This window comes from Pieris brassicae, chromosome 10 (genome assembly GCF_905147105.1).
Source record: "Pieris brassicae chromosome 10, ilPieBrab1.1, whole genome shotgun sequence".
Taxonomy (NCBI): domain Eukaryota; kingdom Metazoa; phylum Arthropoda; class Insecta; order Lepidoptera; family Pieridae; genus Pieris; species Pieris brassicae.
Genome location: NC_059674.1, coordinates 17,003,195 through 17,017,135, shown reverse-complemented (window position 1 = coordinate 17,017,135; position 13,941 = coordinate 17,003,195). Strand labels below are relative to the sequence as shown.

Sequence of the window (13,941 nt, the reverse complement as noted above, 5' to 3'; positions counted from 1 at the left end):
AGTTCTTTAAACTAGTTTCTTATCTCAGGTTTACATTGTTATTCTACGTATTGGCATATTGACTCATATCGTAATCATAAGTCATTACCAAATATTGTGTAATAAGTACCTGCTGACATGCCTAATAACAAATCGAGCAGAACGCTTTCCACACAGCGATAATCACCTTATGGAATAACATTGTACTGCGAATAAAAGGAGTTTCAATATGAAATAATTACAACATCCTGCCGATTCCTAATTCTAACAAAACAGTTATCTCCAAAGCTTTTTACTTTAAAGCGCCGTCTATTTTGGTCGTTGTCCATCGGGAACTAGTGATACGCGGCTATTCCGAGCAGGGCAGGTTTTCGGGGAATGTCAACAAACCAACGGGCTCTCATTCAATGAACTCTGCAGAGCGCTGTTCAACGCCGGTGGCGGACCGGTCCACATAGCTATTCATAAAAATATGCTTCCAGACATTCAATGGACTCGACGACTGTCGCTTTTTGTAACTTCTAATGCCGTTAAGGATCACGTACTCAGATCACACTACTAAAGATTATTGAATGAAAACTCACGACGATTTACTGCCTTTACAATAAGAATTGGCTGCATTCTTTAGAAATATTTAGTTGAAAAGGTAATTCATTTGATTTTCTTAGCCGCATTCAAGCAGGTAGGTATTTTGTTATTCATTTGCTAAAAAGAATCGCCGGCGTTTCTTACGATTTCATTATACATATTATATAAGAGAAAACACTTGGTGTTGAAGTTGAACCCGATACACGTATTAATTGAAATGGTCAATTAATCAATTTCACAGCCCATGAGCGTAATCTTAAAATTGATTTTATTCAATCACATTAAATGATACAAATTGCGCAAGTAAGTGGCGCCCGTAGAGTTACCCGATATATGATTGGTTCAAACTAATATTGTTAAGATTTTTTTGGCAACATTGCATGTACCAAAAGGCGTTGTTTAGGTTGTTAAACCTGACATGTCGAAAATCAATTAGCAAGTGTTATCTTACAAATCTTAAAAGCGGGTCAAGTTTGTGAGAAACAATCTTAAGTTCTAAAGTATATTTGTAAAAGGCTGTTAACCTTTTTGTTTGAATGCCAGAGGATCGGGAATAAAAAACTTGTATAAAGATTTAGTTTCGTATAATTTTCTTTTAACAAATGATCAATAGAAAACTGTATAATTAACAATGTAGCATCTTAACAGATATTTCAAAATTATTAGCGATGTAGGTAATATTTTACATATACTTTGGAATGTTTATATAAACAATCTCTTAGGAATTGACAATACAGCATGGTACACAAGACAATTTTTTATACAGACTCTGATAGATTGGTCCTATAATTTGTCAACACATGAAAGCCATACAATGGTAGAGTGGTCTAGAATAAAATACACCAATATATCAGACACTGTACTGCTGTCACAGCCCATTGACAAATTTACTATATTTTTGTGCCATCCCCTCAGTCAAGCCACCATTATACAAAGACAATAAATACAATTAAGAAATTTTACAATAGATGTTATTGACAATAAATGATTAATTCAAATTCTATATTTCATTTATAATAAATTACTATACAATACACAGACTTTTAATTTTTAGTTGTTGCCGTTAAAAATTAGCTAGAAGCAAAAGGGACAGACTGGCAATTGACAGTGAGGAATGACATTTAAGACACCATCCAATGTTATACAATTTTTACAATTATTGAGATTCACAATGAGATTACATAGGACATAATATGAATGCGAGGCTGTGCTTAGCAAGGTTTAATGGATGTAACCGTTAACATGGCAAATCCGTGCGGCTGATCAATGAATTTTAACTAAATAAAGCAGTCAATAAATAAATGTTTATAAATATCTAATAAATACCTACAGGGGCTATATTTACAAGAAGCCCTCTCACAAGGGCTGGTCTCCATCATTAAACGAATATAATACAGCTCTATCCCAGTGGGATATCAGGTATAAATTAAAAAATAAAGTAAAGCTGCCGGCTTAACATGTATTACAAAATAATACTGACACCAGTAATATACTCTAACCGTGCGATGGAATGTGCTACAGCAATAGGAACTGAGCTACTCGCTGCCTCACAAGTATCCAACTTCATCACAACACAACAAGTAATAAATACAATATTGATTTACCAATATAAGTGGCCCAGAGACTCATACAAATGATCACCTTTGCAATATACAAAGGTGTTTTTATACTGGGACATAGAACTATCTATTTGAGTATAAATGCTCTGCAGACTTTACAATAAGGCCCATTTACTAAACATTTACTACAATACAAAACAATAACATGCAGTGGAATCAGGTAGCAAGTGTCATCACTCTGCTCAATCAATCATTTCTATGATGGACATATTAAACTGAATTCTTATAAGAAACAATATACTACTACATGGAATGAGATTTGTTTTCTTGTTTCAGCAGAGTGAGTACACCCTAACCTGTTATACAACCCAACAAGACAACATAACAACTTCTAATACGAGCGAGTAGCATATAGGGACATGGTCATTGCCCATCTCACTAGTCCAACATACAACATCAAACAGAACCATGTACACATTATTCACAAACACAGCTGAAGGAACTGAAATTTGACAACTCTCAACTTCAGTTTCGGTATATACAAAAGAAATTCCTCGGAAATAAATTATAAGCTTCGTAAATTAATTATCACATAAATTTTCTTACTCCCGTTCGATCCACATAACTTAACACATAATCTAACTATATGTACATGTATGAACAGAATGTCTATAGAGTGGGGGCAGTGCAGACCGGCAGCTGACCCCGGGGCGTCGCTACAGCCACCAGGTGCACCAGGCCGCGCTCAGCCGACGGAGGCGCTTTGCCCCGCCGGTGCAGCCGCACCCACGCCCCGAAGCAGACTAGAATCGCAAGGAACACGGCCACAGTAGCGCCGCCGGCGATCGACGCCGTCTCCATCATGAGCTGCCGGCTCGTCAACACATACGAGTTATCCAAGTCCTTGAACTCGCACCGCTGCCCCACGTAACCGTTTCGGCACTCACAATTATAGATAGGACTGTCCGAGATCACTACAGTAAAGCACACTCCACCATTGAGGCAATAGTACTCCGAGTAGTCGGGCTCGCACTTGAAGATAGGGAAGGTGACGTTGAGACGCGGCTGCGGTTGCGGCTGCGGCGGCGGGCGCTGCGGCCTCGCAGGCCTCGCGGGCCGCTTCGAGATGGAGCTCGAGCAGGCGCCCGCCAGCGCCCAAGCTGCAGACACCACCGCCCACCACACTACCAAAGACTGCATTGTCCGCTCGCTCCGGACGCTCGGCGCTCGCGGTAAATACACGATTTTGACATTGGACGGTGACTTATACGAAATCCGAGAGGCGATGACATGACCGCTTTCGAATTTCGAACTCGAACCCTTCGCTCGCATCCGCGTCGGCGGTCCGCCCAGACATGTTTCCTGTGTCAACTTTTTTTAACGTCGACGATCACTCGCTCATGACGGAGGCGCGGTTTCTAGCGCCCGAGATATCGCCTCGATTCCACCGTGGGCATGTCGAAAGTGAAACACGATTCAATTATTGTACACTGAGTTCGTAGTTAAAAATTATTCACGGAGCACATACACACAATGTCCCGTTCGAAAGTTTACACACAAAATGGTGCTTAGCGGAACGAAATCGCACTGCGCTCAACGAGTTGTCTGTGCACGACTGATGGAAGGCGTCTACTGCATCCGCCATCTGCCGACGAGAATGAATGCGGTGAACTCAGACGCGACTCGTTTGTGTGCGCAACCTGTCCGTGTATAGATTAGTTGTCGATGTGTGTACGCACTGCGTCAATGTGTGAATATATTTTTTTCTTTTACGAGACAAAGAGATAAAAAAAGTCCCATTGGTATAAGCTCTTACAAGCATTACCTACCCAGTTTTTCGTTGCGATTTTAAACTTTATTGCTTTAACCTTTTTTGAGAAACCTTGATCAGGTTCTGGAGCATATTGTTTGTGTTTTAAACTTGTTTTATATTATAGCTGCACAATGAATAAAATGTTGATAAGAAACCTACAACAAGACCAAGACCTAAGTACCAATTAATTATCGTAGTAACTAGTAAGAAATTAGTACTTAGGTACTGTTAAGTATGATTAGGTAAGTAAGTTTATATCTGAGGGCATTTTTGACTAAGCGAAGAGATACTCATACAATATCCTAAACACTGACACTAATTAGACGGTTTTTTTTTAAATTTAATATATATGACGTTTTTCGCCTTGGTTTTGCATATACATATGTGTGTAAATATATATCTATATTTAAAAATTATTACATGTAGTCAGTTGCAGATTTAAATCGTAATATTAATAAAAGTCACTATCGCCAATAGCCATATATCACAGATAGATAAAAAAGTGATCAGTGATGACATCGCTACATAAGCTTTTGTCAAAGTTTATGAAAGACCAAACATAGATTTATTTTCCCTATTGTCATTATCGATTTATAATATTTGATGCAATTACTGTGATTTGATTTTAGCTAGTTACCTTCGGTGAATTAATTAATATTTATAACGAATATTGAAGGTATATAAAATAAGGTCCTCTTAATTTTAAGATTGTAAATGATATTACTGTCTTTTGTAAATGATCAAAAAATGCAGGAGCGAAGTTTAAGTTGATAATTTTATTTAAATTGTATTGTGTAATAAACTCAGTACTTTTATTATTTTGAGATGTATTTTTAATTCTTCAAGTATAATATTATTATATACATAAAATATGGTGAACATCTCAGCATATTCTATCTATTGATATTCATGACGTAAGATAACAAATTTAAGTAGCAAATTTATAAATAAAATAATTTAAAAAAAAAAATATATTTTTATAGAAGGCAATCCTATTCGAAAAATCTAGATATAAAATTTCCGATCATACCTAAACTTTTGAATTATTTATCCCATCAACAAAAACTTGTTTTTTTCTTTCGTCAAACTATTACTATTGTATTCGTTGATAACAGATAAATTTCTTGATAGATTATCTTTCTCTATAGTCCAACCTATCGGATATGACAACTGCTACAAATATGACAGTTAACAGTTGCCAATAATAAAGACAATTCACTTTATAGTTTAGAGTTTAGTCTCAATTTGCAAAATAAAATAATATAACGTCCTGTGTTTCAGCTTATCTCACATTTATCAACATTTTTTATATAAAAATACATTGAACATTTTGAATGTAACTCCAACATAAATCACTTTAAAATGTCTGAATCCTCAAAATCGAAATCTTCTAACTTAAATGCTACACCTACCTTACAATGTAAAGATTTACACGAGTATCTTAAAAGTCGGTCTTCTCAGTTTTTGGAGACTCTCTACAATTATCCTACAATTTGTTTAGCAGTGTATAGGTCAGTACAATACAATGTATAGATTAGTGGTGGATTTAAAATGCAATTTCTAGTGAGTTGTATCTAAATTTAGATTTTGTAAGACTATATTTATCTTTACAGAGAATTGCCAGAACTGGCACGACACTTTATAATTCGACTTCTTTTTGTCGAACAACCAGTCCCACAAGCAGTTGTAGCTTCGTGGGTCACACAGACACATGCTAAGTATGTGTAAAAGTTTTCTAATTTCAAATACATTAAGTGTTAACATTATGTAAAAGGAATATATATTTATTTCCTTCTATTAGTAGTACATATTTTAATGGTTATACAGTTTTGATTCATGTTACATGCTTTTCTATCTATAAATATACTCTATGAATGATTACCGAATATGTTTTAATTGAAAATTTTATTGTTTTTGTAATATTAGTATAATAGTAGTTTTGTTGCAATAGATATAATAATAATTAATTATATTACTCCATAACAGTTTGACAGTTATGTTTTACACAGAAATAATGTAATAAATGCATATCTTTATCTATTAAATAAGCTTTATTAAAATATGTTTTTAATTTAGGGAACAAAGCAAAGCTTCAGAGGCATTAACAGAACTATCAGTATGGCATGAGGCACCTATACCTGGAGGTTTACCGGGATGGTTGTTATCACAGTCATTTAAGAAAAATTTAAAAATTGCTCTTTTGGGTGGGTAAGTTATTTTTTAAAATTTGATTACTATTCCATTACAGTACTATGCAATAGGCATTATTTTGGTAACACATTTTGCCAAGTTAACAAGTAGACAGAAAGTGTTATCTTATATACAAGAAAATTTTCACATATAGTATTTTTTTATGGGACATAAGGCAAATGAGCAGACTTTGTATAAAGTGAATACAGCAGCCCATTGAATAAACATCTGTTAATAAATAGTTTTAATAAAATACTTTTTTTTTCCAATTCATTTATTATAAAATACAATTAGTCTTAAGATTTTAATGTGGAAGAATTGTGTAAAACTATCTAATAAACCATTCTTATGAATTTTTGTTTCCAAAAAAAATTGTTATTAATATTATAAAAGTAAAAGGTACTAATAGGCATCATATTGTCTTTCAGTGGCCGCCCATGGAGTATGTCTCAAACCTTGGAACCGGATGGCAAAGCGAGGGATGTGGCATTCTTAGATGCATATGCACTTGAGCGATGGGAATGTGTTCTTCATTACATGGTGGGCAGTCAGCAAACAGAAGGAATTAGTGCTGATGCTGTACGGATATTGCTTCATGCTGGACTCATGACTAGGTACAATATAATTAGACTCAATATTTTTATAAAACAAATCAGAATAACAGTAAAGATTAAATCAATTTTTACACGTTTATTTGAGCCTATTTATACAAGCTATATTTTCTGTTAAAATGTTTATATTGGACCATAAATGCTTATGAATGTCAAATAAAAAACATATTAGGAAGGAACAGGTACAATATAGGAACCTTTGTAGTCTGATTAAATTTTCAAATTACTTTTATTGCAACTTAAAATTAATTAGAGTTTTAATGTAGTCAATCTTATAGATAAATAGCCGTTCAATCTTGTCTCATACACTTTGCTTTATATACAATTCTTATTATAAATCTCTGCAGATACTTCACCAAAGACAAGCTTTTTATAATGTATTTATGACAAGCAAATAAATAAATAAATAAGCATCTTAAATGTATAGTAAATTTTTTTAGAGATGCGGAAGATGGCTCAGCGGTAATAACTAAAGCAGGCTTTCAGTTCCTTTTGCTCAGTACGGCTAAACAGGTAAGCTTAATTTAATTACAATTTTGAAATAATATGAAAATAATACAGTTTTATTGATATATTTGTTAGTAATCATATACAATGTTTGGGAACACCATAAGGCACATCCACAGATTATAAAGTAGAATGTCATAGACTATAGACATGGTGCGACTTTGAGCAATAAAGAATGAAATCTCCTTGGTGATATAATCTTTGCTTAAATGACTTGTGTGTGTGTCTTGTTATATATTTATTAAGTAAAATAATTTCAGGTATGGTTATTCCTTCAACATTATCTACACACTGCGGAGAAGAGGAATCTGAGTTCAGCAGAATGTTTAGCTTACTTATATCAACTCAGCTTTAGTACACTTGGAAAGGTGAGTTATTATTCATAAATTTTCTTATCCAATAAAACGTCAAGCAAGGCAGAATACAAAATACCATCCGTATCACATCAACATCGCCTGTTCCACAACTGAGCGTTTTCTAAGGCAATTTTTGCCGAGCAGCACCACTATGTCCTAGCTGCCCACTGAAGTATTTCCAAACCTATTCAACTTAAGGTCCTTCCAGAAAAGAGCCTACCAATTCTTAAAAGGCCGCCAACGCACTTGCAAGCTTTCTGGCAATGTGAGTGTCCATTGGCGGCGGTATCACATAGCGGTACATTAAAAAATCATAATAATTGCACTGCTGCGTTACGTGTGTTATTTAATAAAAAAATAAAACTTAATTTATATATAAATGTGAAAAGGTCTTATATATCAAACCCCTAAATTACGCCGTCTATATAAAAACTAAAGTGGTCTATTTTAACTGAATTGTCCCTTTCTATCACGGCAGAAACAGAATATGATAGAAAGAGAGAGCATTATATCCTAGCCTAGTGCCTCTGTAGCCCTGTCACTTCATATATAAATAAAACTAGTGTTAAATTTTTAAAAATAACAGTTAAAATTAAAATAAAAACTTTCCTACCAGATAAATATCCTATTTTATAAATTGAGACTTTATTTCTTAATAGAAAACAATTCACGAAATACTAGAGGCCCAGACCCAAAAGGTTGTAGCGCCAATGTTTGACGTATTTGTTTTTTGTTTACCAAAAAAAATTTAGCAAACCATATAACTTTTTTATAATTTCAGGACTATAGTACAGAAGGTATGAGCAACAATATGCTCATGTTTTTACAGCATTTGAGGGAGTTTGGTCTCGTTTATCAGAGAAAGGTATTTTTTTATGTTTCTTTACTATACAATTAATTTCAGCGGGTAGTAGCGAATTTGGACCTTAAATTTAGTACAAAATTCCTATAGCAACTTTGTATATTCGACTCTTTGAATAAATCATTTCTAACTTAAATTTGCCTTTAACGACAGAGTGATACCATCGTTGTCGTTATACCCGAAATCCTACTTCAAACTAACGTACACCGAACGTATTAGGGAGCGTTGCAGTATTACGTAACGAATTTGGGGGGGGGGGGGGTGTATCCTCTTATAAAACGTTACGATGCGGGGTGGGAATTGAATTACGTGTTATTATTAATATTATTTTCCACTCTTTCCAGTACTTTATACCACTTAATGGTAAGTTTTAGGTATAGAGTCACTGGGGGTGGTCACGAAACGTTTTACTATTGGATACAGAAACGTTACGGCGGCGTTTCATGGGGGGGGGGAGGTCAAGAATCTCCGATAATTGCGTGACGTAATACTTGAACGCTCCCCAAGGCTCTACTCACAGTGGCGCAGTGTCTATAGGATATTTATCTCTATTTTTCCATTATCAAGATATTAATTTGAATATGTGCGAGATACATTTACTCTCAAAGCGTAAATTAGTTCGCATATAAAATACCCAGTAAAATGTACTTTGCATTTTTAATCACCATTTTGTAAGCTGGGGTAAGAATTTATAATGATGCATGTTCCTTGTTTCGACTATGTATAGTCCAATCACAAACCGAAACGACCTTTTCTGTATTTCCTTACAATTTCTGAGAATAAAATACTGCTTCGTCAAATCTCTGGTTAAAATTGTAATTTTTATTACTGTAATTTAAGAATAATCGTAACAGGTAGCAATGAACGTGATAAAATTCCATACATTATACTTTGATTTTTATTTCGTAGAATTCGGACACTTCATAAATGTTGCTACTAAAAAAGTTCTCCACTTAAAAAGAGACAAATTTGACCAAACTAAGGGAAATATAATAAAATGCTACGTATTTTTTATGTTTTACCTACAAAAACGAAAACCTTAAAATTTACTTACTCAAGTGACCTAATACAAATATTTCAATATCACGAACAGTATCTCGAATTAACTTTAATTACTTTATTTTCTTCTTTTGCAGTTGGAATTAATAGACAGTGATGTAGCACTGTCTATTGATTCCAGGTTTAGAAAACCTTTTTTTTTTAAATAAAATATTATCTGTACTTGTGCGTTTTTTACTGGTTTTGTGTGGCTTTAATGTAAACCGCACTTAAATAGATACATTCACTAACAAATAAAATGTATGCATAGACACAGATGTTCACTGGTATTAAAATTGAAAAATCCCGGCCAAACAGGTTTGCAAGAGTTAACTTGCAATTGCAAGTTTTCAACCTTGCAATTGCATGTCAAAAAATGTTAGCTGTCAGAGTTCCACGGAATTAAAAATCGGAGTATAGTATATTTTTAAAATCTTGTAAGCCGCTTTTTGCATACTTTCAATCAAATTCCAATAGCTATTAACCCTTTGTAAATGAACTCCTCCCATAAAAGTCCAATTTTTGACGCTTTCAGCGCAAAGCTGGTCGCTTTTACCCCACGCGTCTGGCGCTGAATATAACCTGTGTTCGAGATGGTATAGCGCCGTTGGAAGCCAAAAGGTCGCAAGGGTATATAGTCGTTGAGAGTAATTATCGCCTCTACGGGTATACGCAGAGCACATTGCAAGTGGCTCTCTTGGGACTCTTCACCGAGTTAATGTATAGGTAAGAGTAGTTTTCAAATGGCGGAAATTAATTATTTTAAAAGTTCCTAGTGTTTGCTATTGACAATATTGCGGTCGTGTTTGGACACGAAAAGTTGAAAGTGTATATAATTCGCATTTGCGTACAACGCGTACGAAATGAGGCCATTTGTGAAAAGACGGCCGTCGCAACATCTAAGTGGCGGTGGGCAGGCCAGATAGCGCGCATGGACAGGAACCCATGGGCCCGCAGGCTGCTTCAATGGAGACCTCGGCAGAACAAAAGACCGCGCGACCGCACATCGACTGACGACATTGTCGAGGTTGGCTCTAAGTGGATGCAGAGACTCCAGTTTGGGGCGTACTGGAGAAAAATGGAGAAGGTCTACGTCCAGAAGTGGACCAAAAATTGAGGCCGATCATGATGCGTCCAATGATATTCTATATATATTTTCGTGCGTGGCTTGTTATTTAGTATCGCTCGTTGGAAATTATTAAAATGACACACAAAACTTTCGGGTTAAATATTGATTTTATAAAAGCATATACAGTAAATTGGGTGACGTAAAACACACTTGTTAATAGATTTTTGTGTTTTACATTTTTGAACTTTTCCTATTAATTATTGCTTTTTTTATGTAATGTAATTGCAGTTGGGATACCATTTTGCACTAAAATAATTGATACAATTTTTTTAATTTACATGATATAGTCCTTCAAGAGAAGAGCGTATCAATTCTTAAAAGGCCCACAACGCACGTGAGCTTTCTGGCATTAAGTGTTCATGGGCAGCGGTATATCTTAACATTAGATGAACCTTTTGTCCGTTTGCCCGTGTTCTATATAAAAAAATATATATTCATATATATTTTAGGTAGTGATTTTGTATTTTACAAGCAATGTTTTCTCGACTCGACTGTCACATTGTCCCCTTCGAAGTATGTCTGTAACAAAAACACTCTAAAACTGCTGCCAATAAAACAAAATTTGAATTAACCAAGTATGTGCCCAGCCGTGCGAAGTCGGAACAGGTCATAAAACCATATAATTATTACTTTGATACATAATTCTCTTAAATTTAATTCTCGATACAATTTAGATATACTTTACTTTTGTCTATGGTTTTGTCTAATTCTAGTGACTCTTTCATGCCATGCAGTAATTTTTTATAGGTTCCCGAACTTAGTGGTCGGAGTGATAACTCGTGAATCAGTGCGTCAGGCGTTCCGAGGTGGAATCTCTGCGCAACAGATCATCAAGTTTCTGGAGCAGCATTCACATCCTCAGGTATTTTGAACATTAAAAAATTGTGTTTTGTGTGTCTGTTACGTTTGTAAATTAAAAACAATGCATTTAAGTATAGCTTTTCCCATAAATATTATACATAATTTTATGAAACTTTGACAATTACCTCATTTGAATACATATGTATGTATCGTGATTGTTGCCTATCATATTTACCGACTTCATAGTTAGCGGTGATCAGTTTCTGTGTTTAATAGTGTTGAAATTGCAAAATACTTAAATATATACCTCGCCAAACATACGTGCAAAATAAATTTTTTTGTGTAAACTTAATATCGATAGGTAAATTCACAATTAGGCAAATATTAAGTTTCATCAAAATCGGTTCAGTCGTTTTAGTGATTCACGCCTTTCTAGAAGTGACATGTGTTATTTACGTAATACCTAACTGGCTAGTGAAACGTTCGAATCTAGAAATGGAAATGGCCGATTGAACCATTCGCTCCAACGCCTCATCATTGCTTGTTACATCCTGAAATATAAGTGTTTGGCCATTAACATACTATAATAATCAATTTTTTAAAGTATATTACGTCATAGTCGATGACTAATAGTAAACTACAGGGCAGCCATTTTTTGTAATAACCTTTTTAATTCATATTCTGTAATTATGAAAAATGGCATACAAGAAATCAAAAGGGTTTGTTTTGAAACAAAATAAAAATAATAATATTAAAAACCACAGTTTTCTAGAAAAATCATATGCTTCTATGAGCGTACCTTTCAAATCCGTCACTTTAACGACTGATTAATTTGACATTTAGTCAATGTAGTATCCAAATATGATCAAAATTTTGAATGCATATCAAATCCGACAGTAAGAAAACACTTTTTAAACGGATTGAAGCAATGTATTATTATTATAAACTTATAATTATTTACATAATTAAAAAACAAATAGAAAATTTCATCAACATGACCTTGATGGCTGGAAGTCTTCCGTACGTTTCACAACGCACTTTCTTTTGCAAACCACCCAACTGTGGAATCGAGTCTATTCAACTCCTTTTTTTTTAAATAAAATTTTCTTACTCCAGAATTTTATTCAGAGCAGTGTTGGCGTAGTAGCTTCAGCGTGCGACTCTCATCCCTGAGGTCGTAGGTTCGATCCCCCGCTAGCAATGGATTTTCTTTCTCAATGCGCATTTAACATTAGCTCGAACAGTGAAGGAAAACATCGTGAGAAAACCGGCTTGCCTTAGACCCAAAAACTACCAATTCCACCAACCAATTCACAAACGATCATAAAACAGATACAGAATCTGAGGCCCAGACCTAAAAAGGTTGTAGCGCCACTGATATATATAGAATTTTATTCAAACATTCTATTAGACTAAGAATAAAATAGTTAATATTTATTTATAGTTCACGGCTTTTTCCCGAAGAGGTAGGATGTACATGGATGTTCACTGGACACAGACATAATCTTATAGTTAACATCCCTCATAGTAAAGTTAATTTTTCAAATTTTCAGATGTTGTGTGCTGAATCTGGTGGTATACGGACATCATCACTTCTCCCGCCAACAGTCGTGGACCAGATCAGACTTTGGGAGAGCGAGAGGAACCGCTTCACGTACACTGAGGGTGTGGTCTACAACCAGTTCCTATCACAGGTTTGTTCTCATTTATAAATTAAACAGTCTTTATAATATTATTATTATTAAGGAATCCATACAAACATTGGTTAGTTAACATTTCTTAATAAGTTAAAAAAAAAAATAAGTTTGCTTTTTTCTAGATTTGTATGGCCCATTTTCGGATAAAAGCCTCCTCCATAACTTTCCATTTCTCTTTAAATAAAAGCTCTGGAAATATGACCTGCCCATTTCCATTTAAGCCTTGGACTGTGTATGAGTGCATCTGTAATTTTATTTTGTTATAGGTCAGACAGGTGTTTGGGATATTTTTTTTATTATTGTAAGTGGCTAGGCTGGCGTGTCCCCGTGTTTTTTTTTTTGTAAAAATGACACTGCTTAATTTGGAATTATCATTGGTATAATTTTTCCTCAGGCTGACTTCGTAGTGTTACGAGATTATGCGCGTGCGCAGGGCGTACTAAGTTGGCAGAACGAGCGCACTCGTACTATGGTTGTAACAAGACCGGGACACGATGACGTCAAGAAGTTCTGGAAACGCTACTCCAAGTCCTCGTAGAACAAGAATATGTAATAATAAAAACTGAATGTCTAGTTATAAAATGCCTAGATTAAGTTGTATATTGTAAATACATTTTTTATATTAATTATCTTGTTTTTTTTTAACTTTCTAAAAATATCACACAACGAAAGTAGTTTTTCGTCTCTTTCTATCAAATTATGTTTAGGTGATGAAAGTTACATTTATTTTGATGGACAACAAAAAGAAATGTATTTAAACTTATTTTGGTGTTAAAATATAAATCTGCAAGCAAGAAGACGATTCGTGAAC

The 13,941-nt window shown here is 34.6% G+C and overlaps 2 protein-coding genes across 3 annotated transcripts; one reads left to right on the top strand and one right to left on the bottom strand.

Moving 5' to 3' along the window:
* Nucleotides 1-1,134: 1,134 nt before the first annotated feature.
* On the bottom strand, nt 1,135-3,827 carry LOC123715113 (pro-epidermal growth factor-like). Its single transcript, XM_045669943.1, has one exon. The coding sequence runs from the start codon at nt 3,456-3,458 to the stop codon at nt 2,796-2,798; it is 663 nt and encodes a 220-aa protein (XP_045525899.1). The 5' UTR covers nt 3,459-3,827; the 3' UTR covers nt 1,135-2,795.
* Nucleotides 3,828-5,158: 1,331 nt separating this feature from the next.
* Nucleotides 5,159-13,757, top strand: LOC123715112 (general transcription factor IIH subunit 4). Of its 2 annotated transcripts, XM_045669941.1 has the most exons (11): nt 5,159-5,450; nt 5,553-5,657; nt 6,016-6,147; nt 6,558-6,743; nt 7,181-7,253; nt 7,508-7,615; nt 8,385-8,468; nt 10,039-10,229; nt 11,380-11,494; nt 12,987-13,127; nt 13,525-13,757. In XM_045669941.1, exons 1-11 carry the CDS (start codon nt 5,302-5,304, stop codon nt 13,666-13,668), a joined length of 1,428 nt encoding a protein of 475 aa, XP_045525897.1. In that variant the 5' UTR covers nt 5,159-5,301; the 3' UTR covers nt 13,669-13,757. The 2 variants fall into 2 exon arrangements, with proteins under 2 accessions (XP_045525897.1, XP_045525898.1); XM_045669942.1 differs by lacking the exons at nt 5,159-5,450; nt 5,553-5,657 and having other exon boundaries at nt 6,016-6,143.
* The last annotated feature ends 184 nt before the right edge of the window (nt 13,758-13,941 follow it).